Below are 27,425 nucleotides of genomic sequence, written 5' to 3'. Positions count from 1 at the left end.
GAACTTATTGCAAAGGATAAGTCAGTTTACGAAATTGTACCTTCTTTATATTTTTTAACGAAGCTAATGAGCAGATGTAGCCTGCAACATCGCAAGATTGGCTTGGCGATTACCCAAATGATACGCAATGGCTAACCACAAAAAGCATAACTGAAAATAAGAAATGAATTGATCATAATTAGTTTGAAAGTTTATCCATAAGATCCATTTAGTTGAGGAAATTCCTTAAAAGCATGGAGAACATAATAACCATCTATGTTAAGAAATTTGAAGCATGTGATCTTGATTCTTATAGCCAGAACAACTAAGACTTTATTTGGAACAGCTTTTTTACTGCTTCTTAAAGTAATTTTTTAGTAGAAAATTAAAAAAAAAACTGTTTTAAGAAACAATAAGAAAGTTATCCCAAACAAAGCCTAAATCAGTTTAAATTATGTGTTTTCCCAATTTTGTGTTCTTTCTCAAATTTGGAATAGAAAGTATTTTGATGGCAGTCTCAGAAGGCTTTTAAGCCATGAACTCTGTAAGTATGCTGCTAGGCGCACAATGCTTAATTAACAAATTAAACATGCAGCATTAGAAATACGTTCATAGCGCAACAAAAAAATTGGTTTTTTTTTTTTTTTTTTGGTTTTCAACAAGACTGTTAAATCAATGCAAAAAATCTGTTACAGGACTACCCCTCCAATCCGAAGATGATTCATACCTTACATCCAAATAATCTCCATTTTTGGCAAATATCATATTTAATGTTTTCAATTTAATACTTGAGCAAAACCTCAATAAAAAGTTTCAACCGTTCAATATTGTAAGATATTTTTAATCTTGCACCTTCGATCTTATATCTCAAAAATTGGAAGTTGGAATGATTGATGGATCCCATGGCTGTTCATCAAATGTTGGATTTGGTTATTCAGGTTTTGTTTTGGACAAGCTTTTTCACAATGTTATTTTTCAGAAAGCAAAGTTGTGATTGGCTAACTTTCTTCTTACTTCTGAATAATTTTCGTGGTTGAAAATAGCTTTTAATAACCAAATTTACTAGTGTATAATAATTATATAGTACTCACAGCATCTTTTACAAAATCAGCTTTTCTCATAGCGTAGAGACAAGCATAATTTGTCCTAACTGATCCTTTGATTTTGCTTGCAGCATCTGTGGATACTTCTTTCTGGAATCCATATGCAGCTCAATTCCTAGTCTAGCACGATTTGTAAAGGGCATTCTCTGTTGAGATGCTTGGTGGATATCTTGTGTTTGTATGGGCCTCCTCATTTCGGCTTGAGTTTTATTCGTTAGCTATGTTGATGTGCAATTTGTGGGTTACTTTTAGTGCCCGTAATTGGCTTGATATTGGAATAATTATGAACTTATTACTAAAGGTTTTGGTTTACTTTTTGGGTAGGACAATGATGACCTTGTGTTCTCCAAACTTCCTAATGCTTCAGAAACTACTCTTCAAGGATAAGATAATGTGATATATGTGCCAAGCACGATGGACTAGCTTATTCTCCTGGCTTTGGTTATGCTGGGTGATAGTTGATATATTTTCTAGATGATCCTGCATATTAATATTTATGAGAGCTTCTTAGGCTCTAGAGTTTCGGTTAATGGAAATGTGATGCTTTTAATTTTATCTTGAATTATCCACCTCTTCAACCAGTCTCTTCTTGTTTTTGCGGACCTGGATTTATTTTCCTTACAGATTGATGCTTAACTTCTCTATTCAGTGCCGCTCACTAATATCCATGGCTATAAATTTGTTTTTCGGTTATATCACTAGATCTTTTTTGTGCTATACCCGACATTTAAATGGATTATACAAGAGGCGGTATAGCTACAATTTTTTTACGAGGAAATGATGGGACCAAATGCATATATGTGACTCAACTAGGCAGCAGTTAATTCTTACTATGCGCCTTTCTAGGTAATAACATAGCTTTCGATTTTGACTCCCTTGAATAGTTCCTTATCATATACTTTTTTTTTTTTTAACTCTTATAACATATCCGTAATTTTGGATGACCTAATACAGTTTTTACATCAATTTTTTAGAAAATTTTCACTTCAATACAACAACAACAACATCAAGTCTTTATCCCACTACTTATGTGGTCGGCTACATGAATACTTTTTTTTTCCATTGTGCCCTGTTAAGAGTCAATTTCTCATTTAAATCTAATAAAGAAATGTTATTTCTAATATTTTCTAACCAAATCTTTTTAAATCTACCTCTACCTTTCTTAACATAAGCCAAATCTAATACATCTACTCTCATAATCGGGTCATCGGAAGGCCGCCGTTTTATGTGACCAACCCATCTAAGGAGATTCTCTCCAATCTTATCTTACACTGAAGCTACTCCAACCTTTTCACATATATGCTAGTTTCGTATCTTGTCTCTAAGAGTAAAGCCACTCATCCACCTGAGCATCCTCATCTCTACAACACTTAACTTAAATATTATACTTCCCTTTTAATGGCCAATATTTTGAACCATAAAGCATTATAGGTCTCACCACCATCTTTTAGAACTTTACCTTAAGTTTGAGGGGGACTTTTCTATCACACAACAACCCCGATGCATTCCTCCAGTTCAACCATCCAACTTGAATTCTACTAATAATATCCCCATCTATTTTACCATCACTCTGAACAATAGATCCAAGATATCTAAAATGTGTACTCTTATTAATGACTTGATTGCCCAAAATCACAATCCCCCCACTAGATCTATTACTAAAAAAATTACATTCCATATATTCGGTTTTAGATCTACTCGAACAAAAATATATAGACTCTAAGGTTTACCTCCATAATTCAAATTTACCTTCAACTCCCCTCTAGTCTCATCAACAACAAGAATATCCTCAGCAATTACACCAGGGTACATCCTCTTGCAAATATCTAGTGAGAACATCCATGACTAAAGAAAAAAGATACGAGCTTAAGGATGTTCCTTGATGTAATCCAACTAAAATAAGAAAATACTTGGTCAAACCACCTTGTGTTTGAACACAACAGCTCCTGCATACATATCCTTAATGACTTCAATATAAGCATTATTAATCATATTTTTTTTCTAAAACTCTCCATAACACTTCTCTTGAAACTTTATAATATGCTTTCTCTAAATCAATAAATATCATATGTAGATCGTCCTTATTTTGTCTACACTTCTCCATCAAACCTCTCAACAAATGTACAAGTAGACTTAGCTGGCATGACTCCAAATTGATTTTGAGAAATATTAGTACCACGACGTAACATATGCTCCATAACTCTCTCCCATAGTTTTAAAATATGACACATTAACTTAATTCATCTATAATTCTCACAATCTTGTGCATCATCTTTATTCTTAAAAATAAGAATCAACACTCATTCTCCACTCATCTGGCATCTTTTTAGTCTTCAAAATAATATTAAAAAGTTTAGTAAGCCCAAAAATTCCTTCATCTCCTAAGCATTTTTACACCTCTATTGGAATATCATTAGGTCCAACAGCTTTTTCACACTTCATTTTCTTTAAAGCCTCTCCAACTTCGATTTAATTAATACTCTGATAAAAACACGTCTTTATTTCAATTAGGGTGCTATGGCCACTAAAGTCTATTGTATTCTCACAATCTTCATTGAAAAGTTTAGCAAAATATCTCATCCACCTTTGTTGAATATCCTCTTCTAATAAAAGTAGTTTTTTATCTTCATCCTTAATGAACTTCACTTGAACTAAATCCTTACTACTTATATCTTTTTTTTGGCTAACTTATACATATATTTTTCGTCCACCTTAATATCTAATATATTATATAAATTATTAAAAGCTAAAATCTTTACATCGTACATCACTTTCTTAGACTCCTTACGGACCTTTATATTTTTCTCAATTATTAGAGTTTTTACATCTAAATCAATCTTTATAACAAAACTTCTTATTTTTTATCTTTTCTTGCACATTTTGATTCCACCATCAACTATTTTTATTATTATGAGCTTTTCCCTTTGACCATTTTCACTTCAATAGTTTAATTTTTCAATTTCAAGTAAAAATATTGGTTTCTTTACTATTATTAATTACTCTAAAATATTACTTATTTTGGACACCTAGTTCAAAATATAAAATACAAATTTTCTCATAAGGTCTATCTTTTCATGCTACGTTTTTTATTAAGTGGATGGCAGGAGTTGCTATATATAGTCATGTTTTGAGCTTTTATTTATGGCAGAGCTGACATCACTAATAATGATGTTGCTCAAAAGCTTTGTTGGTGTATATATACATATATCTTCTCTTAGCTTATATTGGGAGCTTAGACTTTCAATCAATTAAATTAGATCTGAAATTAAATTAGTTAAAAAAAGGGGGATGACAATAGAGAATTTTGATTTTATAAGCCTCATAATGGTGAAAATTAAAGAAATGTGACCCGAATTTATTTTCATGAAAAAATATATCTAAAAGTTCCTTTCAAACTTGAATCGCTCCCTCTTGCATATGCTGAACACTTACTGAAAGACATCAAAAATAAATTTGGTTCAAATGGATTCAAGTTTGAACACTTCTTCAAACCTCATTCAAACATATGTTCAAATATTTGTTTCAACATGGAATAAAACTGAGTGAAGTCATTGTTCGCCAGTGAACGCCATTGCTTGCAATGGGAGTAGCCAATATGAGATTGTGATGGGAAGAGACTAGAGCTCAATGGGGGATGGCTTCGCCAGGACTAGACCAGTGGCGAGTGAATGTGAGAGGAGTTCATGACGGGAGCTCGCTTAGGGCGTCAACGGGATTGACAACGTGTGAAGCTATATTCACGACAAGAGCTCCTTTAGGGAAGATATCAACAAGACCGATAGCGTGTGAAGGTGAGACATGTTCGCAACATAAACTCGCTTTTGTATGGAATTAATGAGACCAACGGGGTGTGAAGTTGAGAGGTGTTCATGAAGGCAACTCGCTTGGAGATAGGAATCAAAGGAACCAATGATATGTGAAGGTGAGAGATGTTTGTGTTGGGAACTCATTGAGAGAAAGTGTTGACAAACTCGACAATGTGTGAAGGAGAAGAGTTGTTTGTGATAGTAGTGTGCATGCGAAAGAGAAGAGGGGTTCGTTATCAGATCGAACTTAGTTCAAACAAGGTTTAAACTTGGTTCAAACTAGTTTGAACCTATGTTTGGCTTGAACCAGGTTCGGATGTAAAGTCAAAATAATTTCAAACAAGAATCGAATTCAAACATGCTCAAATCATTTTAAATACTTCAATTTCAAAAAGAAGTCCAAGAATATAAGAGGTTACTCATTATAATTGACCACAACTATCAAATAAATAAATACATATTTAAAAAATAAACAAGTTCATTTTTTTCAATCAAGTAAATAAACAACTTTTTAGTAGACCAAAAACAACAACATCCATGCAAGAATTCTATTCAATAAAGAAACAAGAAAAAAAAAAGACAAGAATATATAAATTTAGTTGACTCACAACTTTAAATATAGTTGACAAAAGGCAATAGAGTGCATGCTGGTATTTTATTTAATAAAGCATCAGAAAAATAATACAAATTAATTTGATTCTAGTTCGCTAATCCCATAAGAGATTAAAAATCACTCTACTCCCAGACTCAGCTCTCTACGGGCAGAATTACATGACTTAGTTATGCAACCTCCTTATTCTCTAGGCTAAGGATTATGCATCTTGTAGTCATTTGAAGGTTGCTTAATCTTCTTTCACCCATTCCATATTATCCTATAATATTGTTAACCGGGCGAAATCTCTGGGTAGTGTCTTATCTACAAACCCATCTGCCTTCCAAAATTTACCCCGGAACTTAGTTCGTTAAAACTCCCTCGCCGAATAATAAAAGCAAGCGGAGGCCGGGGCCGAATTTTCGGAGCCCACAAATATGCAAGGTGCCTTCATGATAAACCTTTTTAGTGTTAATGAAACTTAAGAGTTCCATTCTTGAATGCATTCTTCTATTCATGGGAGTAAACTTTAGGCTAGTGAAAATTCACTTTCACTACTTGGAAGATATTTCAAACTTGGTGAGTCAATTAATTTGACAATATGAGATATGCTTCTCTTCATCCTTTCTTCACACACTAGTGCTTATGTTGCCTTAATAAAATAAAGAAATGTCGCATGACTTTTTGTGATAAGAGGACATTATAGAAGCTTAAAGGTAAATGTTATAAAATCATGGTTAGGATGATGATGTTTTATGGATCTAAATATTGGGCTATAAAAATTCATATATACATACAAGTAGTGTGTGATGGAAATGAGAATATTAAGATAGATATATGAAAAAATTGAGAAGGATAAAATAAAAAATGATTATATTAGATTACCAACTCGAATGATATCTATTAAAGATAAAGTAATTAAAAATAACCTAATTAGTTTGGACAAATATAATGAAGGATAGAAAATATGGTTGTTAGACGGGTTAATAAAATTAGTGTTAAAAGATAATGAAGAAAAATGAGTTGATCTAAAGTTACATGGATAGAAATTCAAAATTATTTGCAAAAAATAGGCCTAAGACCTCAAACAACACTCAGCATAAATTAATGAAAATTAAAAATTAATAATGCCAAAACCCAAATAATTAGGATAAGACCATGATTATGGAGTAGAGTAATAATTATTTTATGAACATTGTTGCTAGGATCAAATTTTATATGCTATGGTGACAGCAAAGGCACCTTAAATTTTGAATGTAATGACATCCAAATCCCTTGAGTGAACTGAGGTCTTAATACCCATTCCCATCACTCCTATGAATAATGTTTCTTACAATCGCACTATGAATAATGTTTCTTAATATCGCATTTGTATTCATTGAAAATACTCAAGTAAGAAGAATATTCTATGCCCACTTGCTTAAGCATGAATTTTAAGTATTCTGAGTACCTAACATTATGTATTCTAACATAAGGACTTGTTAAGTAGGGAAAAAAAACTCTTAAACATGAAAATATTAAGCAAGCTCATTAACCTTAATTTGGAGTTGTTGAACATGCTAGACGGTGGTTAACCCAATTACTGCCATAAAAGTCGATAAGTTTGCGAGATCAAAGCTGAGGGAAGTTGCAATTCTTTTCTAATTTCTTGTAAGCAATTGTTTTCTCCCAAAATCCTAGCAAACGAACCAAATATTGCAAGGCATGAAAATTAATAGGCAAATAAAGGGAGATTCATTAATCAACATTTTCAAAAGAAATTTTGAGCGAAACAGCCTGGCGAATGAGGCTGAAATTGAATTGCAATACATGAAGCAATAGGGTGTGCTTGGTCAAGGGCTAGAGCATCAACTTTTCAAGAAACTCTACTCTCAGTTACATAAATGAATTTATTAAAATTTATGTCATCAAATGACCCCCTAATACCTATTTCTGGATTACAAGTAATAAATTGTAGGTAGAATTTCAAAAGAAACCTTCAATTGACTTACTCAATCCTTAAAACTTAATATTCACCAATATGTGTTCCTTGCGAGAGTATCTAAATGTAAAGTTCAAATGGGTGTCCATTGTTCAGAAAAGAAATGGAACACTTTCTGTTCCAGAGACATCTACAGCATTTTCAATTTTAGCAAACACAATAATTGCAACCAAAATACTGCAAACATTAAGTTTCTGGGAAAGACTAACATACCGGTAAAGCATAAATAGAAACTGAAGATGGCCCCTTGTTAAGGTTTCCAAAAAGTATTTTATAAATTGCAGCAGCAGTTGCATCACCAAGTCTTTGAACAATAACGTCTATGCAGACCTGCAACATGCTTCCGAACACCATTAGTGTTCCAAGAGTAGACAAGTAAATGCATATATATCTAACAATTTGTTAAATAGCAAAAAAAAATGTAGATGGAATACCAGAGAACATGCTAAATTATCTAACACCACATATTTAAATACTCAGGATATAACACAAAGTTCTCCGTCATGCAAACAAGCAACTGTGTAAAGATCTAAAAAACCTAAGGATAAATCTTGCTTTAGTTCTATCAACTCAGAACTCATTACCTGATAGTGTCCGGCAAAGTGACAACTGACAACTATCAGGAGGGATTTTTCTCAGTAATGTAGTATATTCCTTTTATTAACTAGTTAGTGTTTTAATTTAACAAAACAGTTTGAGAATATTCTAAAAATATTAAGCAGAATTTAGACATAATAGTGAGGTTTGATTGATTAAGCCTTCTTGGAGGTATACCAAACTTAGGTGTGACAAAGAAAAATTAGCATGATTTGACAACGAGGAGCATTTTTGTGCAGATTATGTTTTATCATGTTCTATGCAATCATAAAATGAGAAGCATTTTTTTCACAAGTACTTAATCACCTTAACTACTATATATGCGATAATTCTGCTCTAAGAGAACATTGGATAACACAGCCACATGTCCTCAATTTTGAAAACTGTAGTCTGAAAGTTAATCCAGGTCATTCATCTCAGTTTAAACTTTCATTTTGATAAATAGAATGTTCTTAATTTCAAAACAATTGCTATTACAGCCACAATTCTAAATCTGCTTCAAATCATCTTCCTAAAATTTCACATTCACATCAGCTCGCAACACAACTCTGCTACCCTGCTTTTGCGCCTCATGCAGCCCCTTGCTCACAACGATTCACTATAATAATGTGCCCTTGCTCACTTACAGGAACAGGATCAGTGAACTTATCCTCATCCATGCAACAATTTTCCGGCGGAGGACTTAAATGCACTCTTATTGTAAGCGCTCATTGTATTGTATCACTTAACATATGTGTAGTTTTAGCCTTCGCTGCTATATTTGTCTCCTACACAAGACAATGACTGTGCCCAACCTTATTGCTCGTACTCATTAAATGAGCAAGCATACTTGACCTATTCATCTACATGATCTTAGTTTCTCTTTAACTCTATGGTTCTCTCCCATTTCAGTGTCATGGCTTCTACGTTTCCTCTTCATGAGACAAAATCCTCCACCATCGGTATCACCATCATTTTTAATGGCACCAACCATCTCTTGTAGTCAAGGGCTTTTCGATTTCTTGTAGGTTCAAATAGCAAACTCCACCTTGATGCTTCTCCATTAAGCAATGACACCCACATGCTCTCAAAATCACAAGCTTAGGATTAACATGATTTTACTTGGCTCCTAAAAAAAAAATTTGACCCATCCATTGCTTCCATTATCATGTTTCAAGACACCGCCATGATGTGGGACTTTAATCATTCCACCTATTTAAAAAAATAATAATATCCCCTAGTCTACAATATTTATTATAAAAGATTTTCTCTTCAAAAAAATGGTATGTCAATTTAAGTGTAACAAAACACATTGAGAGAAAAAATGGAACGAATTACTCAAATACAATCTCTTCATTATTGGCCCTACCTCTAACAAAAAAAGAATGAAAATTTCTAGTTGCGCAATTTCTCCCTGATCTCCAACCCTCCTTTAATGGATACAATCACAACTAATGCATGCCACTCCAACAAGCATCGCTAATATTTTATGTCAAGTTTTGCGCATCAGAAAAACTCTCAAATCCCCTAGCCTTTTCCAATGATCAATCTAGACTAATAATTAATACTAGTTTGTGGGGCAAGAGAAGTTTTCATGGTCGGGAATAATAGAATGATGGTGCTCGTATAAAGATCACTTACCCAATTTTCATAGGAGCCACATTAATCATCCTCCAAAATAATGTTGGGATATGATTACCATTGATTTACCAACTTGTATCAACAAATAACTCTAGATTATTGTCTTCATCTAGTTATAACTATGTTAAAATTCATCATATTACTCATCACATCAAGGCGAGCATTCAAATGATTGATTTTTTTATCTTTCTTTTGTTGCATAGATTGAATTTCCAGTTGCAATCGCTTTACAACCTCTTCAGCTTCTTCTTCCTAAACTTATTTTGGTTGTGGAGTTCTATTTACAAGAGATGCCTGTTTTTTTATCATCTTCCAGTTGTTCTTCATTTTGCAGATTTAAAGCTGTATTTCTACAAGTGTATTTCCACTGATTAAACTGATCAGGTACATGATCAACCTTCGGACAACTTCAATGTCCATGGGATCAATAGACATTTCCACTTCTTCAACATATATGTAATAGTTGTCATTTTCATCCAACTGGAGATCCTCTCCAAGTTGGGACCACTGCTTCCAATATATAACTGTAGAGTCGGGGGATTTATTATCAACATCATGCTCTTCTCTTTCTAAGACATCCTTGTCAACATAAGCTTTCCTATTGGAGGATAACTTCTGAACCTGAGGTTTGAGCGGCCCTTTACGGTTTTCCGGATATTTGGGTTTCTTTGGAACCCAAATTTGTCGTTTTCTCGTGGCTACATACTAATGACCACCAGCATCAGAATATGCCTTCGAATGCTAATATCCCTAAGATCGTTGGGGACTTCGCTTATCATATTTTTTTGACAAAGCCTTTTGTGTATAGGCTATCAAAAGTCTCATTCATCTGTTTTCTTCCATAATATGGGTATTGACCCATACTAGGATAGTATTTTCTTGGCTCTTCATAGTAAAGAGAACGTTTAATACCCTCCTTATAAGGCTTCATCTAAACCTTCTTAGTTTGGAATGAGCTGTATTTGAAGAAATAACCTCATTGCCAGATCTTCTTAGTTTTTTCTGTAAGTTTGTATCTTTGACAGCTTTTAGTATCTTTTATATTTTGAAAGATGCAAATTCTTCCTTCTTTAGTGACTTTTATTGGCAAGAAGTCTCCCAAAAAGACTTCTTGATTTCACCTTTCGCGCTATTTCTTTTCACCCACTTCAATGACTCGAAGTCATTTCCATGAGAGATGTTTGCTTCAATATGAAGTAGTTATTACTCAGTAGAGAAGAGTGTTTCCCAGCCGTTAGCTCAAAAAACGATAATTGGCTTTTTAACGATGCTTGCAGCAGGAGTTTCAATGTTATACTCTTTGGGGGCTTCATTCTAGATCATATTCTGGTTAGCTGGAATGCTGGATTAACCACAACAGACTTCATCTTGGGAACAGAAGTTTTCTTTTGAAAGACTAGGATAGTAGCAAGTGTTATAGAAAGCCTGGAAAATAAGGAAGATCTCTTGGGAGCTTTTTCGTTATCAGCTTCAGTAAGCCTCATAGCAGCACCCTTGACAGTCATTTTGTCAACATTGTTCTCAGGAAGGAACTACATAACTTCAAAAATAGTTTTGAATTGGTTGGTTGCTCCAGCATAGCTTGTGTTCAAGATGACTTGAGGGAATTGTACTCTAGCTCCCTCGTCTAATTTCACAGTCATGAATGATTTCACAAGCGTCATATTCAGCAAACTGTCAATAGAACTTGAAGGGATTAGAGTAAACCTGAATTCTATTGGAAAAAAAAAATATGAGCATGTAATAAACATCTATATTTATTTTAGATGTTTTTGTTGTTTGAGACTAAATATAAATTCTCTTTTCATCCAGAAATGGAGAGATAAGTATTCCCCAACAGAGTCGCTAGAAATCTGTTGCCTCAAGAAAAACGGCGCATCGGCATGAATCTCTCTTTACAGACATAGGATTTTATTTCCCTTAAGTTAGATTTTAGTTAACTAGATTTCCCTTAAGATAGTATCAGGGTTTAATTAGATATAGGACCTTACTTCCCATGAGCACAAGTACTCATAGTTAGTTACCCCTCTTATTGCATAAGAGAGAACTCACGATTAAGAATGAATAAATTTTAAGTATTTTAATCTCAATTATGGTATAAAATGGAGGTAAACCCGATCAAGATCTCATGGTTCTGTCATCCCGAGTATATCGTAGGTTTCACTCTACCAATACTAACAATCATTTATAGTAGTGTCTCGGGAATCCGATTAGCAGTAATGGGTTGCCCTCCCTTAAGGATCCCAAGTAAGTTGAAGTGGTTAGATATAGGTTGATTTGGTTTAGCTTTGAAAAAGGTGATTTGGGATTTACATCTATTAGAATATCCAGTAATTGATTTAATTTGGAGAGTTATAACTTCATTTAGAAGTTATCCAGTTAATTGAATTGATTAGGGGCTTACAGCTTCTATTGGAAGTAGCCTGATTGTTTTAGAAGTGGATCTTACAGCTTTCATTAAAAGTAGCCCGAATAGCAAGTCTTACAACTTCCTTTGGAAGATGACTAAATATTTTGGGTAGGTCTTATGGCTCATGAATTTCAAAAGTAACCTGAAACTAGGTCTTACAACCTTACTTTATAGTAAGGCTGGTCATTCATTTTGATTGTTTGGGTTTTAGGGTTGTTGCACTTTATTTAGCAATTTTTCTAACGTGTGGGTCTTACAACTTCAATTAAAAGTTGCCCGTTGGTGGTTTTTACAGCCTAGCCCAATATGCTAAGCTGCCCATTAATTTTGATTAAGGATTTGATGTTTTGTTTAGAAATTCCCCAAAGAATGTCTAACGATTTCTATCAGAAGTTGCCTGATTATTTGGATAGAACGGATATGCTTCCCTTTTAAAGTAGTCAATGGTGGGTCTTACAATCTAGCCTTATAAACTAAGCTTTTTTTTATTTATATTATGATAGGTTTTATGACTCCCTTAGAAGTTGCATATAGATTTTGATAGGACTTATTGCTTCCCTTTGGAAGTAGCCTGTAATTTATATTTTGGGTAGATTAGACTTTACCCGTAGGTACTTTAGCTTATAGTTGTTTGCTAGCTTGACACTAGACTTTTATTTTCAGTCATTTACTAACAGTTTGTTTACTAGTTCGACATATACTAGCCAGCAATTGTTTTACTTTGACAGTACATTGCTCTTTTTTCTTGTAACACTACCATGTTTTACTTAATTGTACTAGTGCCTTACTTTCTTGTACCAATACCCTGCTCTTTTTCTTTCAGTATTGTAGATTAGTGTAACACTTGTTCTTTTATTGCCTTAGCAATTTAATTTCAATGCTAATGAGTTTTATTTGCTTGTTTGCAAGAGCACGGACAGGAGAATTGGAGAACTTACAAAGGTGTCAGTATTTTAGAGAGTTTTGTGAGCTTTGTTTGAGAGTTTGTGAGTTGGAGAGTTTGGAGAGTTGTTGTTAACTGTAAAGTGTTTTATTTGGTGTTGAGTTATACAGTCTTAATGTAAACACTATTTGTCAACATTTTTGGCACTTGTAATTGCTTAATTAATTAATTAATCAAAAATAAATTTTCTAATCAATTGCATTAAATAATTAACTAATAATAAATTAACAAGCTCTTGAATTTTAAACTGCTCTAAAATTTGTTAATTGCTCTTGGATTTTAAATAATCTCAGATTTTTTAATGCACTTAAATTTTTTAATTAACCAATTAATAAATTTTAATTAATATCAATTAATTAATTAATTTCAATTAAACAATTAATTCCAATTAATTAATTGCAACTAATCAATTAATTTTGATTAATTAATTAATTTCAATCAAACAATTTTGTTTTAATTAATTTATTCTAATTAACAAATGAATTTTCATTAATTAATTATAATTAACTAATTAATTTCAATCAATTAATTAATTTAAATTAGATAATTTCAATTAATTGATTAATTTAAATTAACCAATATGATTTTTAATTAATTAAAGTTAATTAATCAATTAATTTTCATTAATTATTTTTATCTCAATTAATTAATTCTCATTAATTAAATTTAATCATTTTATTAATCAATTAAAATTCAATTTTAATTGCTCTCCAATTGAATAATGTCTTGAGGCAATTTCTGCAGTCTCTCGACGCCCCCTCCCCGCCGGTAGGTCGGGACAGCATTTGTCGTTGTTTCATCATGCCCGGATCAGAGGCACAGGGTCTTTGAGTTTTAAATAATTCTACCCGAATCAAAGATCAACGACATAGAGTCTTTAGATTTTAAATCATCCGTCAAAATCATAAATCGATGGCACAGGTCTTCAAAGTAGAAAACATCCACATATATCAAAGATCACGGCGCGGATCTTGAAATTGATAATACTTATTTGTTTTTTTATATTGCCAACAAGAATAATAATTACTATTATTATTTAATTATATGATAATCTCGTTTAACTACATAAATCAATGCAATTGCTAAGGATCAGTCTTAGTGATTTGGAGAAAAGATAGCTTGAAGTACTGTCTCGCTATCTTAAAGGAACAGTAGAAGAGGATCAGCTTTAATTTTAAGTATATAGGGACAGGTAATAGTTACGCACAAAAAGTAGAATCGTGCAGTTGAGTTCGGACGGACAAGCGGTTCGCACATGGGCTATGCCCTGCGTGCTGGGTGCAAATGAACGAGGAGGGTACAGGGTTGCCGGGCTGGAAACGGACGTCAAAGGCGGCTCAAAGCTTCAAGCAGATCAACGAGAGTGGGTATGGCGTGGACGGCGTTAGTCGAGCAGAGTAGACGTGGGGTCAATCCGGCATGCGGGTGCCGAGCACAGGCAACGATGTAATACACGGGTTGCTCGCGGGTCACATTCGAACATGGACAGGACAGCTGATTTTAGACGCGGGAAGTGTGGGTCATGCAAGCGAGGTTCGAAGTGGATTCAGTAGGTGGGTGAAGGGCTGAAGGATGAGCGAGGTCAATGAATAGAGCGCAAGTTTTTTTTTTCAGTTTCTTCCTTTTTTATTGCTTAGATTTGCTGAAAGGCAGTTATCGTGGTCAAGCGTTGTGTATTTTGCAGTTCAATTGCTTGAGGCAGGACCAAATCAGACTCATGAAGTGATACATCTCTTTGATTTCTATCTCATTTTTTATTTATTTTAAATTAGTCAACAGTGATAAACTAATCTGGAAGATCAAATGCATTCAAACAAGGACTATGAATAAGGCTGAAAATAATAGAAAGCATGAGCCAATCTTTCAGCCAAACTCGTACAGATAAAACTAAGTTTGAAAATCAAGACAAACTTTAGTTAGTCTACCAGTCATGTTCAGCAAGCAATTCTGATGTAAGGCTGTATTAGTTGTCAAAGCTAATTCTACTTTCTCTTACATCACAACCTTGCCATTTAGCACTTCAAATATACAATAATCTTAAAAACTTAAACATTTACTTTAACATTTTCGTATTCTTACTATTCTACATGGAATCTGCTCCAAACTTCCACCTTAATGTCTATAAGCTCCAACAATAGACCTAATCATCTATCACCCAAACCTGCAGTATTTTAAGCAAAATCTATTTTTTTCCCAACATTTACATCCATAAATTTTCTACGACTGCATATGAATTTAAAGAACTACTGAAGCATCTCATTGCTTTAATCTCATGGTGTGCTCAATCTCTGCCGCATCTTTCTTATCGCCACCCATTTGCTATTTTATCTGCCTGCAAATCCACAACAAAAGAACTTCTACACTCCTTATACAACATAATTATCAATTCAACTCAACTGATTCAAAGCAAGGATGAAGTGCAGGATAAGAGTATAACAATACCAATATAGAGATGATTCAGCAAGTTTTGGGAAGTAAGATATAGCTACGATAGGGACAGAAAACTTAGTAAATCCATGTAAACATGGGATTTTCATGCACATGCATTCCATATCCATCGCAAGGTATATACATTGTTAAACAGTTTGAAAGAAAAAGGTGCATTCCGTGCATGCAGTTCTCTCTAATATAGGGTTCGGCACAGGGTCTATATATGTAAGCAGAATTACACTTTCATTTGTAAAGAGAGCATAAATTTAAAGAATTATATTAAATAAAAGGATCCCTAAGGTTTTGAAATCTTTAAAAAACTATATAATTTAGCCAGACTAGTGTAATATGCTTCAATATCCCTGCATGTTCCAATATTGCACAAGTGAATTAAGAAAAGTTTAATACAGCTTAGATAAAGACATTATGAGAGATTAGCTTTTTATTTACAAGAAACTAGGAAGCAAGAAGCTTTGATTTGACACCATTCTTTTTAAGAACCCTATTTTATTAATATGATCATATCATTTGATAATATCCTAAAGTATTACCTTGGCTTTGTACTTTTCCTCCTGTGAAACAACAGTGAACAAGAGTTCTCTTCCAGGCCTCGTAACAACATATGTATTTACCTGTTAGAAGACCAACTCAATCATGCAAAATGAATTAAGTAGAACAAAAGCAACATGTTTCAAATGTAAAAGCCAAAAGAGAAAATAAAGAAGATGAATCTCAGAACTTCTGATAACAAGTTTAATCATGACAGTGCCCTCAAAACCTTTTAAGTTAAAATTTTCTAATTCAAGTAGATTAATGATCACAACCACCAGATCTGAGAGCAAGTTTGGCGAGATTATTCTGATAAATCAGTCAAATGGAAATTGGACTACAGAAGCCCGTTTAAGGATCTTAACCCAGACCTCCCAAAAGCAGAAGTAATCCATCACCAAGTCTAGTTGCACGGAAGGCTCCATATGGAACATACATGCGTATGATAGTATGGCATACTGCAGGACACAGTATTATGTGGATTAAATCTATTAATTGGGCTCGAAGATCAGAAATTAATCGAAATCAAAAAGGATTTTGAGCCATAAAGTTGGATTGGTCAATCTTTCTATCCAATTTTGAGTCATGCAAGATTGTATTAACATAGCTGAGATTGGATCAAAACTTGTTGCTATAATGTACAATATTTGATATATTATATGATATAATAGGTATGTGTGAGCATATGATATTTATTATGGAACAATATCAGAAATAATTATATCAGGAAAGTTTATAATTTTCTAAAATATAAATATTGATTCTCCCCTTTATTTTATGAGTATTATATACATAATGTCATTTATGCCAATAAATAGGCACCATCGTTCAATGAATAAGTTCATCAAATTCTCTCTCTATAACAAGGCGACAGAGCAATCCTAACCTTAGCCATCACCTATGATAGGTGGTCAGACCAATTTAGCCGAAATCAGTCCAATAGACGTAATTATGCAGGCAAGCGAGGTCGAGCACAAGAGAGAGAAAGATTGAGTGTGAGCGAAGCACGCAAGTGACCAGGGCAAAGCGTGAGTGAAGCAGCACGTGCGAGGGAGGCAAGGTTGGGCCAAACTAGTGAACGACGCTTGGACGAACGAACACGACTTCTCATGCGTAGAAGTGGGCTTCGAGGCTTCAATTGGACAGATAAAACTTGGACGTGATGTAGAACTAGATATGCAGGTGGCATTGAATTGTAAATTCCTCGTACTTTAATAGAGCTTAACAAATTATTAATTCACCATGAACTTAAGCAATGACTTCATCATGCAAGAGGGTAATCAAGTTTAAGCAATCAATCACAAGCTAATAGGACCAATAGATAATCAAATTAATTAATATCATGCTTGCTTGATGTTTTGGAAAAATCCCCAAAAATTTGTATGCAACATGAGAGTAGCATTAGTTGCATTTTTTTAAATGCATAAGATAAAAATGATTTATATTATGATTTAGAATAAACAAGGTAATATGTTTAAGTGGCTCTTTGATTTTAAAAAATATTACATTTACAAAATTTTAGTATTAATAAAAAAGAATTTAGCTACCATTCAACCAAATATTTTTTCCCTGACATTCTAAGCACTCGGGGCTAGATTATAACATTCACACTAACAAGAAGCTCTAAACTTATATTACAAATAAATCAAGCATTGTGATTCAATTTTGCAAACCAAATCATTTGAAGAGACTCACATGTCAACCATGCATATTAAACCCGAGTTTATCATATCATATATACCTAAATCGACAACCCTAGGCTGCTAACCTTTTAGAATTGAGATAAAGGAGGTTGAGGGTGCATTGCTCATAGCTCCTCAACTTATCAATAACAATATTAGGTACTTAACAAATTTAAGCATTTCCATAATTAAGCTTCCCGGTTTAGATAAATTTAGTGCACATTTCATTCCAAATTTGTCTAAAATGTTATAAATTGTTTTGTGGTAAGTAAAATTTTGTTTGGACTGATGACTGGCATTACTTGCTAGTTGCCGAAAGTACAGTCTCCCAACACTTTCTTTATGAAGATAAACTAACGTTCCTAGAAATTACATCGTCAATTAGACCTTTCCGCATTTCATTATTATTTCTTAGACAATGAAATACTAATCTTATAAAACTGTGATGAATAATAAACAAAGGCTTCAAAACTAATAACTTAGAATGAAATTAACTAAATAAAAGAGAGGTAAATGAATTCAAACCACCACATGATTGGTTCTAAACTTCTCTTAGGTCTACCACTTCAAAGTGAATCATTAAAAGGTAAAATGCAAAATGTTATGTAAAACAAACCTTTCTAAGGGTTTCAGAGACACCCACGGTAATCCATGTAGGCCAAACAGCAAGTGCAACCATATTTGCAATCGCAACAAATGGGGCTGCACAAATAGCAACTGTGATACCAGCAGCTGTAAGAATGCGACCCTATTAAATGACAGGGATCAGTAAAAAATATATATATGTTTCGTGAGGAATTACTCAAGTAATTTATGGAACTAAATTGGAAGAAATATGATAAATCCTACAGAACAATAACTAAGATCTCTATAAAAATTAGCATCAATGTCATATGCTGGGTAGCCTATGCATTGAACAGGTTTGACAATTTTGACTCGTGATAATTATAATAATTTACAGAATTTTAACAAGAATGAGAGAAGAATAAAATACTCAAGAAATCGTCATTTTAACTTTTTGTTAAGGCTTTGTGATACATATTTATAGCTTAATATATTTATTACAAATGACTTAATGGCAGTGCACCAAAAGCGAGCTCAGTGTCATGATAGCTTTGATAACCTACACTGAAATACACTGATCATCCGTTTCACTTCACAGCATACTTGAGATTGGGATGGTAAAGATACAATGAGGTTAAACAATTTAAATTAATCCCTGTAAGGATATAAAGATGTTGAAGAAAGTGAAAAGAAAGCATCCTTCAAAAAGGTCAAGACCTCTAACTCTTACCGTTAGAGTAAGTTGTCCGGCAAATATAAAAACAGCAATGAAGCTGTTTATTAGAGCAAACAATCTTCTTCTCGCAACAGGGCTGGTAACAGTCATGGCAATTATTGTTACTTTCTGTTAATGACAACAAAAAGAGAGTTTAGATTTGATTAAAGAAAGCATTTTCTAACAAATCACTATGTTTAAAATCAAAAGTCTACTTAATTTACTTGTTGGTAGAAAATCGAAAGGTTAAAGAACTTCCAAGTGTTGTTTTACCCTACAAATGTTTGGAAAATCTTTGAGAAAATAAATAAGAAAAACCTAGGAATTTAGTCGTAATACCTGGTCATATATATTTTTTTTTTTGTAAGAAATACATAACTTTTCACAAAAATTCCAAAGCTTAGAACTAAAAAATGGTGGACATATTGGATATGCAAATATCCATCCTCTAGATGTTTAAGTGTAATGTTTTCTCAAGAAAAAATGCTGCGTAGGCATGAATCCTGCTTTGCAGACTTAGGATTTCATTCTCCTTAAGGCAGATTGTAGTTAACCAGATTTCCCCCGATGGTAGTATCAAGGTTTAGTTAGATCTAGGTCCTTACATCCTATGAGCGCCTAGCCCTCAAGATTAATTACCCCTCTTACTACGTAAGACAAAACTATTGATTAAGAAAGAACAATTTTAAATGTTTGTCTCAGTTCTGAGAGAAATTGAGTTAAATCCAATGAAGATCTCATAGTTTCGTCATCTCGAATATACCGTAGGTTCCAATCCACCAACACTAGCAATCGTTGATCGTAGTGTCCAAAGAATCTGATTAGTAGCAATGGGTTGCCTCTTCTCAAGAATCCCACATAAGCTGAAGTGATTAGGAGTGGGTTATCATTTTATCATGCTTTGGGGTTTACATCTATTATAATACCTAGTAGTTGATTTAGTTTGGGGTTTATGACTTCTTTTAAAAGTTACCCATTTATTTGAATTGGTTCGGGGCTTATGGCTTCTGTGGGGAGTAGCCCGATTATTTTAGAAGTGGGTCTTACATCTTTCATTGAACGTTTCTCATAGGTTTAAATTTGGGTCGGGTTTTATGATTTTCATTGAAAGTTGTTTGATTATTTTAGAAGTGGGTTGTACGACTTTCATTGAAAGTAGCCAGTAGGGTTTAGAAGTAGGTCTTACGACTTTTATTAGAAGTAATCTGATTGTTTTAGAAGTGGTTCTTACAATTTTCATTAAAAGTATCCCGTAGTTTGATTTAGTTTATCACTTCTTGTAGAAGTTTTCCAAACGACGGGCCTTACAACTTCCCTTAAAAGATGCACGGCTTTTGGTAGGTCTTACGGCTTTTGTATTTAGAAGTGGCCTTAAGGTAGGTCTTACAACCTAGCCCTAACCCTATAAGTTAAGCGACCCGTGGGTTTTATTTGGATAGGTATGCAGACGCTGTTACTTATGTCCAGACAAAAGGTGGCTAGACCAAGTATTTTCCTATTTCAGTTGGATTACATCAAGGATCAGTCTTAAGCCCATATCTTTTTGTTTTAGTCAACGATGTTCTCACTAGACATTTTGCAAGAGGTTTTACCCTGGTATATGCTTTTTGCTGATGATATTATTCTTGTTGATAAAACTAGAGAGGGAGTTGAAGGTAAACTTGAATAATGAAGGTCAACCTTAGAGTCTAAAGACTTTCGTTTAAGTAGATTTAAAACTGAATATATAGAATATAATTTTAGTAATAATAGTTCTAGTGGAGGGATTATGACTTTGGGTGATCAAGATATCAAGAATAGTACATATTTTTGATATCTTGGGTATATTGTTCATAGTGATGGTGAAATAGATGGGAATATTATTAGTAGAATCCAAGTTGGATGGTTGAAGTGGAGGAATGCATCAGGCCTGTTGTGTCATAGAAAAGTCCCCCTCAAACTTAATTATATATGATGGTGGTTAGACCTGCAATGCTTTATGGTGCAGAATGTTGGCCATTAAAAGAGAAGCATAATATTAAGTTAAGTGTTGCAGAGATGAGGATGCTCAGGTGGATGAGTGACTTTACTCTTAAAGACAGGATAAGAAATAAGCATATACGTGAAAATGTTGGAGTAGCTCCAGTGGAAGAAAAAAATAGAGAGAGTCGTCTTAGATGGTTTGGCCACATAAAACGGTGGTATTTCAATGATCCGGTTAGGAAAGTAGATGTATTCGATTTGACTTATGGTAAGAAGGGTAGAGGTAGACCTAAAAATACTTGGTTAGAAAATATTAGAAATGACCTTCTTTATTAGGTTTAAATGAGAATTTAACTTTTAACAGTGCACAATGAAGAAAAAAGATTCATGTAGCCGACCCCACATAGTGGGATAAAGCCTTGATGTTATTGTTGTTGTAGAAAAAGCATATGATAAAGTTCCAAGAGAAGTGTTATGGAGAGTTCTACATATGAAAGGGGCTAATAATGTTTATATTCAAGTCATTAAAGATATGTATAAAGGAGTTATTATTTGTGGTCAAACACAAGGTAGTTTGACCAAATATTTTTCTATTTCAGTTGGATTATATCAAGGATCAGTCTTAAGCCCATATCTTTTTGCTTTAGTCATGAATGTTCTCACTAGACATTTGCAACAGGTTATATCTTGGTATATGCTTTTTGCTGATGATATTCTTCTTGTTGATAAGACTAGAGAGGGAGTTGAACGTAAACTTAAATTATTGAGGTTAACATTATAGTCTAAAGGCTTTCATTTGAGTAGATTTAAAACTGAAAATATTGAGTGTAATTTTAGTAATAATAGTTCTAGTGGGGGGATTGTGACTTTGAACGATCAAGTCATTAATAAGAGCATAGGTTTTAGATATATTGGGTCTATTGTTCAGAGTGATGGTGAAATAGATGGGGATATTATTAGTAGAATTCACGTTGGATGGTTGAAGTGGAGGAATGCATCGGGCTTGTTGTGTGATAGAAAAGTCCCTCTCAAACTTAAGAAAAAATTCTATAAGATGATTGTGAGACCTACAATGCTTTATGGTGCAGAATGTTGGCCATTAAAAGAGAAGCATAATATTAAGTTAAGTGTTGCAGAGATGAAGATGCTCAGGTGGATGATAGGCTTTACTCTTATAGTAGCTCCAGTGGAAGATAAGATTAGAGAGAGTCATCTTAGATGGTTTTGTCACATAAAACAGCAACCTTCCAATGACCCGGTTAGGAAAGTAAATGTATTATATTTGCCTTATTTTAAGAAAGGTAAAGGTAGACCTAAAAAGGCTTGGTTAGAAAATATTAAAAATGACCTTTCTTTATTAGATTTAAATGAGAATTTGACTCTTAATATGATACAATGGAGAAAAAAGATTCATGTAGCTGACCCCACGTCGTGGAATAAAGGTTTGTTGTTGTTGAACCTGTTCCAGAGCTTACTTTGGAGGATTTAAAAACCGCAATTTACACAGAGGATATTACTCCAACTACTGAAGAAATGAATATTAGTTATACTAGAGAAGCTCAAAGTATGTTATCCATTAAATTATTATATTTTTTGAATAAAAGTATCACAAAGATATAAAATTTTATAACTTTACTTTATAGATAACGATATCTTAGAAAATATGGGAGGTGACAATGACATAATTTGAAGGCATAAAGTCGAAGCAATTGGTGCGGATGATTTTGACGGAGGATGATTTGGGAGCTCAACATTTGATAATACAAATCTAGGAGACAACTTTTAGATTTACTTAGATTTTTTTTATTTTATTTATGTTTGAAGTTTGAAGTTTGAATTGCTAAGAACAGTTAATTGAGAACTACTGTTTGTTTTGTCTTTATTTCATGAATATGTGTTTCTAATTTTTTTAGTGCAATTCAATTGTCTGTTATTTTGATTCCTTTTCAGAAGTGATTGTGTTGAACCAGTCCATGATGCTCATCATGATTTACTTTGCTATAAGTCTTAGTGCGATATTCTTTTAAAAAAAGTTTATAGTATAAATTCAGTTTGATTATAAGATTCACTATATGTTACTTGTACTACATACCATTTAATTAATATTCAATTTATTTTGTTCATTTCATTGTTAACAGTTTTACATGCTATAGAAAGATAACTGAAAATGAGATGCATTGCTCAAGGTACAACGTACAATAAAAGGCTCAACAATAGATATTTATTCTCCTCCAATGCAATTTCATTTGGTCATCCTGTGAGGGAAATAGGAGCCGCGGGATAGCCAGACCACCTCGTGTGGGAACCTGGAGCTTCAAAGTGTGACATTCGGTGGTGTTGTTGCTGTTATAGTTACTCTTCATTTATTAGGTTAGTTATAAATCCTGCTAAAGTTATTTGTGAAATATTTATTTATGTTTTATAGACTTAATTGATGTCACATTTGTGTTGTGTTATTTGTTTATGTTTTATAGACTTAATTGATGTCCACCTAATATGAAACTATACTATTATTCAAGCAAATCAATCTTATAGGTTGATTTGGAGGTCAATACAATTTTATTGTGTTGCAATACTAGTCTATTTTGAGTTGTCACATATGTTTAATAAATGTCAAAATAATGATGGTCAATCATTTCAAAATATTTGATACAAAATTGTTTCTTAAATTCAAGCAAATTATAAGAAATGCAAAGGAATTATTTTGAAAACATTTAGGTGCTTTGATTAGTTTGATATGCAAATAGAATTTACAATGAAGGTAATAAATTTCAATGAAATCCATAAGAGTTGTAGTATGTTAAATGGTTACGGAGGCAAAGCTAATTTTATTAATTTTAATATTATTATTATTATTATTTATTATATCATCTAGTTCGACCCCAGTTCGACCGGTTGAACCATGAGCCCCTCCTTCCAGTTCCTTGTCTGGGCGGGTGTGGGAGGTTAAAGGAAGATATAAGTAGAAGTGGAGTTATAAGCAGCCATCATGACAAATGCAATATATTCATGCATTGGAATATTTTGATAAATTAAGTACAAATAATAATTTGTTATGGTCCTGATAAGTTCTAAATCTCTGTAAGAATTCTGATGAAATAAGAAAGTTAAGTGCAAGTGAAACTCTGATAGCAAGTATTCCACCTCTGAAAGTTCTGAGAAAATAAACTATTATACTCTGGAGAGTGTTAAGCCTAAGAAACCATACATGTCTTACTAGCGCTTTATTTATTCTTTGCTAATTATTTAGTATTTTATTAAATTTTCATTTAATATTTTAATCGGATGTTGATTTTGTGATGGAGAAAGCAAAGAAGCTACTAAGCTGGTTGAGCTCACTTTATGAGTTTTTTGACATTTCAGGAAAAGGAAAGGGTCGAGCGAAGTAGGAAAGGAGGTAAACTCAAGATCCTCTGAATCAAGATAGCCAAGGTATCATTTTGTAAACCAGTTTTAATTATTTTGATATATAGAACAAATGTGAACTGGATTATTGCATATGCATTTTGACAAAATGAAATAAAATGTTATTAAATTGCTTTTATTATTTGAATTCCAAAGTAGCCCTCGTTGATTATGCTTGTGGTTGAATTAAATCGTAAGATCGGGTTTCTTCTATTAGATCATAGGGCATCACACGAGGGTTCTGCGATGTGCAGCTATGAATTTGAGGTCATATAGATCCTCTTAAGTTTGATGTGATTAAGGTCGTGTAGCTAAGACAACTTTGTTTGAATATTGATGTTATTTTCCCTCTCTTGCTATGATTCTTGTTTCTTTTCTCTTTTTCTATTTTTCAGTTATGGTGTTGCTTGGAGCTATAACATCATTTATTTTATCAAGATTAATGGAACTATAAGTTAGTCCGCTCCACGCCAACGCTTCATAACCTTTCATGTTCTTTAGGGAATTAAGGCTTATTGGAGATGCACCTGAGCAATCCCTGGCACATGGCAATTGCTTATGAATAACAAATTCTAAAGCAAGCGAGCTTTGGAGATTATTTGAAACCATACATGTCAAACGAAAAATATATCTCTATAAGGAAAAAAAAAAAAAGATATAAGAAATGATCAATGAATTAGAAGATGCTTGGTGAAGTGAAGCGCAACACTTATTGAGTATATTTACCAGACATAGGCCTGATACTATAAAACCCTGAAGAAAGTCAGCTTTTGATCCTGCTGAAACTATGGAAAGTTGTGTTCTCACACTCTCCATGTAAATCATATATGATTTCTTGCCATTGTAAAATATTTCTCTATCCTAAAGCTTGTAAACAATAGAGCTTGAAGCAATTTGTTTTGAGATCAACAATATTTTCTAATGATAAAATTCTAAGGCTGACTAGAATGTTAGAGCTCCATTCACAAACTTACAGCAAGAGGATTTTAAAAAAGGTTGAACGTAGACTGCAAACAAATTGGATGCAACATACCTGTCAAAGAACAAATAACGAGGTAATTAGTACCGTCTGAGCAGAATCTTCTTAGAAAAGGAGAATGAAAAAAAAAATAATAATAAACAAGATGGTACAAGAAGAAGAAAAGGAACAAATCCAAGTGTGAATATTGCATAAGGTTGATGACAGAATAGGGAAGAATGTAAAATGAGCAAAAAATGATTGTCATGGTAATGGAAAAAAAAATTCCAATAAAAATGTGGTATCAACAACTGATGTTTTGCAGCATAATAGGAGCGCAAATGAGCCAATGTTGGCTAGACTCAAACCAATTTAATTTCAAACTTTCTCAACTCAAACCTATTTTAAAAAAAAATACAAACCACTTCAATTTCTAACAAATTCAAGATCAAAGTTTTTTTTAATATTCATAATTTATTTTAATACCACTATGTAAAATAATCCATTAAAGTAAATATGCATATCTGCATCATCTATAAATCTAATTATATAAAATATTTTTTTATACCTCAAACTCATCCTGAGTTAATTGGATACATCTATATCGCAAATTAAATTAAATAAAGCTTAAAAAAAATTTCGGGCCACTTCAATTCCGAACAGGCTCAAAGTCAAGGTATATTCATAGTTCATTTTATATACAAATATACATTCATCACAGTAAATATGGGTATGTATTACATCTATAAATCAATTATATATAATATATTTTATACCTCAAGCTTGTCTTGACTCTTGAATTAGTTGGATCCAAGTCAGGCTCACAAACATCAGATGGAGCCTGAAATGTGGCTATTGGATGACCTCTTTCAGCTTGATTCAAGCCAAAATTTGCTAGATCTTCAAGCTAAACTCTTAGCCCTATGGGAGAAAGATAGACTTAAAGAAGGGATGATAACCTAACCGATGAAAGATATAATATGACCATGCATGCAATCCTCCCTTAACCATATGTAAAGCTATAATTATTTCCAACAGTATAAAATTTTACCAACTTAAAGGTCAGCAACATTATAAAATATCAACGAATTCTTGTGAAAAACACCAAAGTAGTTTAAAAGGAAGATAAAATTAAAAGTGTCATATGGACTAAGTTATTTTAATCACAGGACGTTCAAGCTGTGCTTCATGTTCAAAACATAACCTAAATTTCATAATAGACTAAGTTGTTGTCATCGTACATAGAGCGCAAGTATGACAACCAATATCTTCAAAACTACAGCTCACGTAAACATATATAAAGATTAAGTAATGCTGGTAATAATTAAATCGTACAAAGGTACCATTAAATACCTGAAAATAGAAGAATGAGGAAACAACTGCACTCAGCCAAAGAAATAAAGACACGCATATGAGATAAGTTGATGAAACTATCATCCATAGCCCTTCTAGCACAACAAAAAATTGATATTTTGCTATGAAAGCAGGTGATTTGGGAGAAGATTGTATAAGAGTAGATTTTTCATCATCAGCTTCAAAATGCTTATCTTCCCTGCAAGAAAGTGAGAAATAAAGAAAGAATAAGTTACACAAAGGAAGGTTGAAAAAGAACTTAAAAAGTAACCAGATAACTTTTGGGATTTATCAAATATAGGCATGCATAAATGCAAGCACATACGTGCAACCACATATAAGATGTGTAAACATATAAGAGTCTACACATGCACACAAGCACACAAGCCCCCGCATTCAGGTGCAACCACACATAAAAGTGTACGCATGCACAAATGCACCCACATTCACACCACACGCACACATACATGCATGTGCACAGCCCCACACAAATGAACTCAAAGAGGAAAAACAACTAGAACATAGAACACACCGTACACCTCAAAAACATGAAAACAATAATCATAATCACTTGAAATTACAGACCCAAATAATGATGTGACTGAATGCAAATTATTTTCTAAATAAAATTAACAATTTATAAAAATAAGAATTTAGAAAGTTACTTTGTTGATTATCACTAGCATTTATTGAAAATTACTTGCAGGCATTATTTTTCATATGCAAGAGCACTGTTCAACTGTAGTTAAGAACAACCTCATAACTTTTGGTTTCTT

The 27,425-nt window shown here is 33.1% G+C and overlaps 1 protein-coding gene across 7 annotated transcripts in view; it reads right to left on the bottom strand.

Moving 5' to 3' along the window:
• LOC110100628 overlaps positions 1 to 27,425 on the bottom strand; it is a 31,487-nt gene that overhangs the window by 525 nt on the left and 3,537 nt on the right. For 3 of the 7 annotated variants that reach the window (XM_020828217.2, XM_020828218.2, XM_020828220.2), the window contains 6 exons: positions 26,650 to 26,848; positions 18,987 to 19,100; positions 18,309 to 18,440; positions 16,013 to 16,093; positions 7,675 to 7,791; positions 41 to 150 (listed from right to left, as the gene is read on the bottom strand). In XM_020828217.2, coding sequence (XP_020683876.1) covers positions 64 to 150; positions 7,675 to 7,791; positions 16,013 to 16,093; positions 18,309 to 18,440; positions 18,987 to 19,100; positions 26,650 to 26,848 — 730 coding nt within the window. In that variant the 3' untranslated portion in view covers positions 41 to 63. Of the gene's footprint in view, positions 1 to 40; positions 151 to 7,674; positions 7,792 to 14,984; positions 15,364 to 16,012; positions 16,094 to 18,308; positions 18,441 to 18,986; positions 19,101 to 26,649; positions 26,849 to 27,425 lie in introns of those variants that run through there. The other 4 variants (XR_002303574.2, XR_002303576.2, XM_020828219.2 and 1 more) reach the window with 3 other exon arrangements.

The sequence above is a fragment of the Dendrobium catenatum genome, unplaced genomic scaffold (genome assembly GCF_001605985.2).
Source record: "Dendrobium catenatum unplaced genomic scaffold, ASM160598v2 fragScaff_scaffold_1056, whole genome shotgun sequence".
Classification (NCBI taxonomy): Eukaryota; Viridiplantae; Streptophyta; class Magnoliopsida; order Asparagales; family Orchidaceae; genus Dendrobium; species Dendrobium catenatum.
The sequence above is the reverse complement of the archived record's forward strand: the minus strand, read 5'-3'. Positions and strand labels throughout refer to the sequence as shown.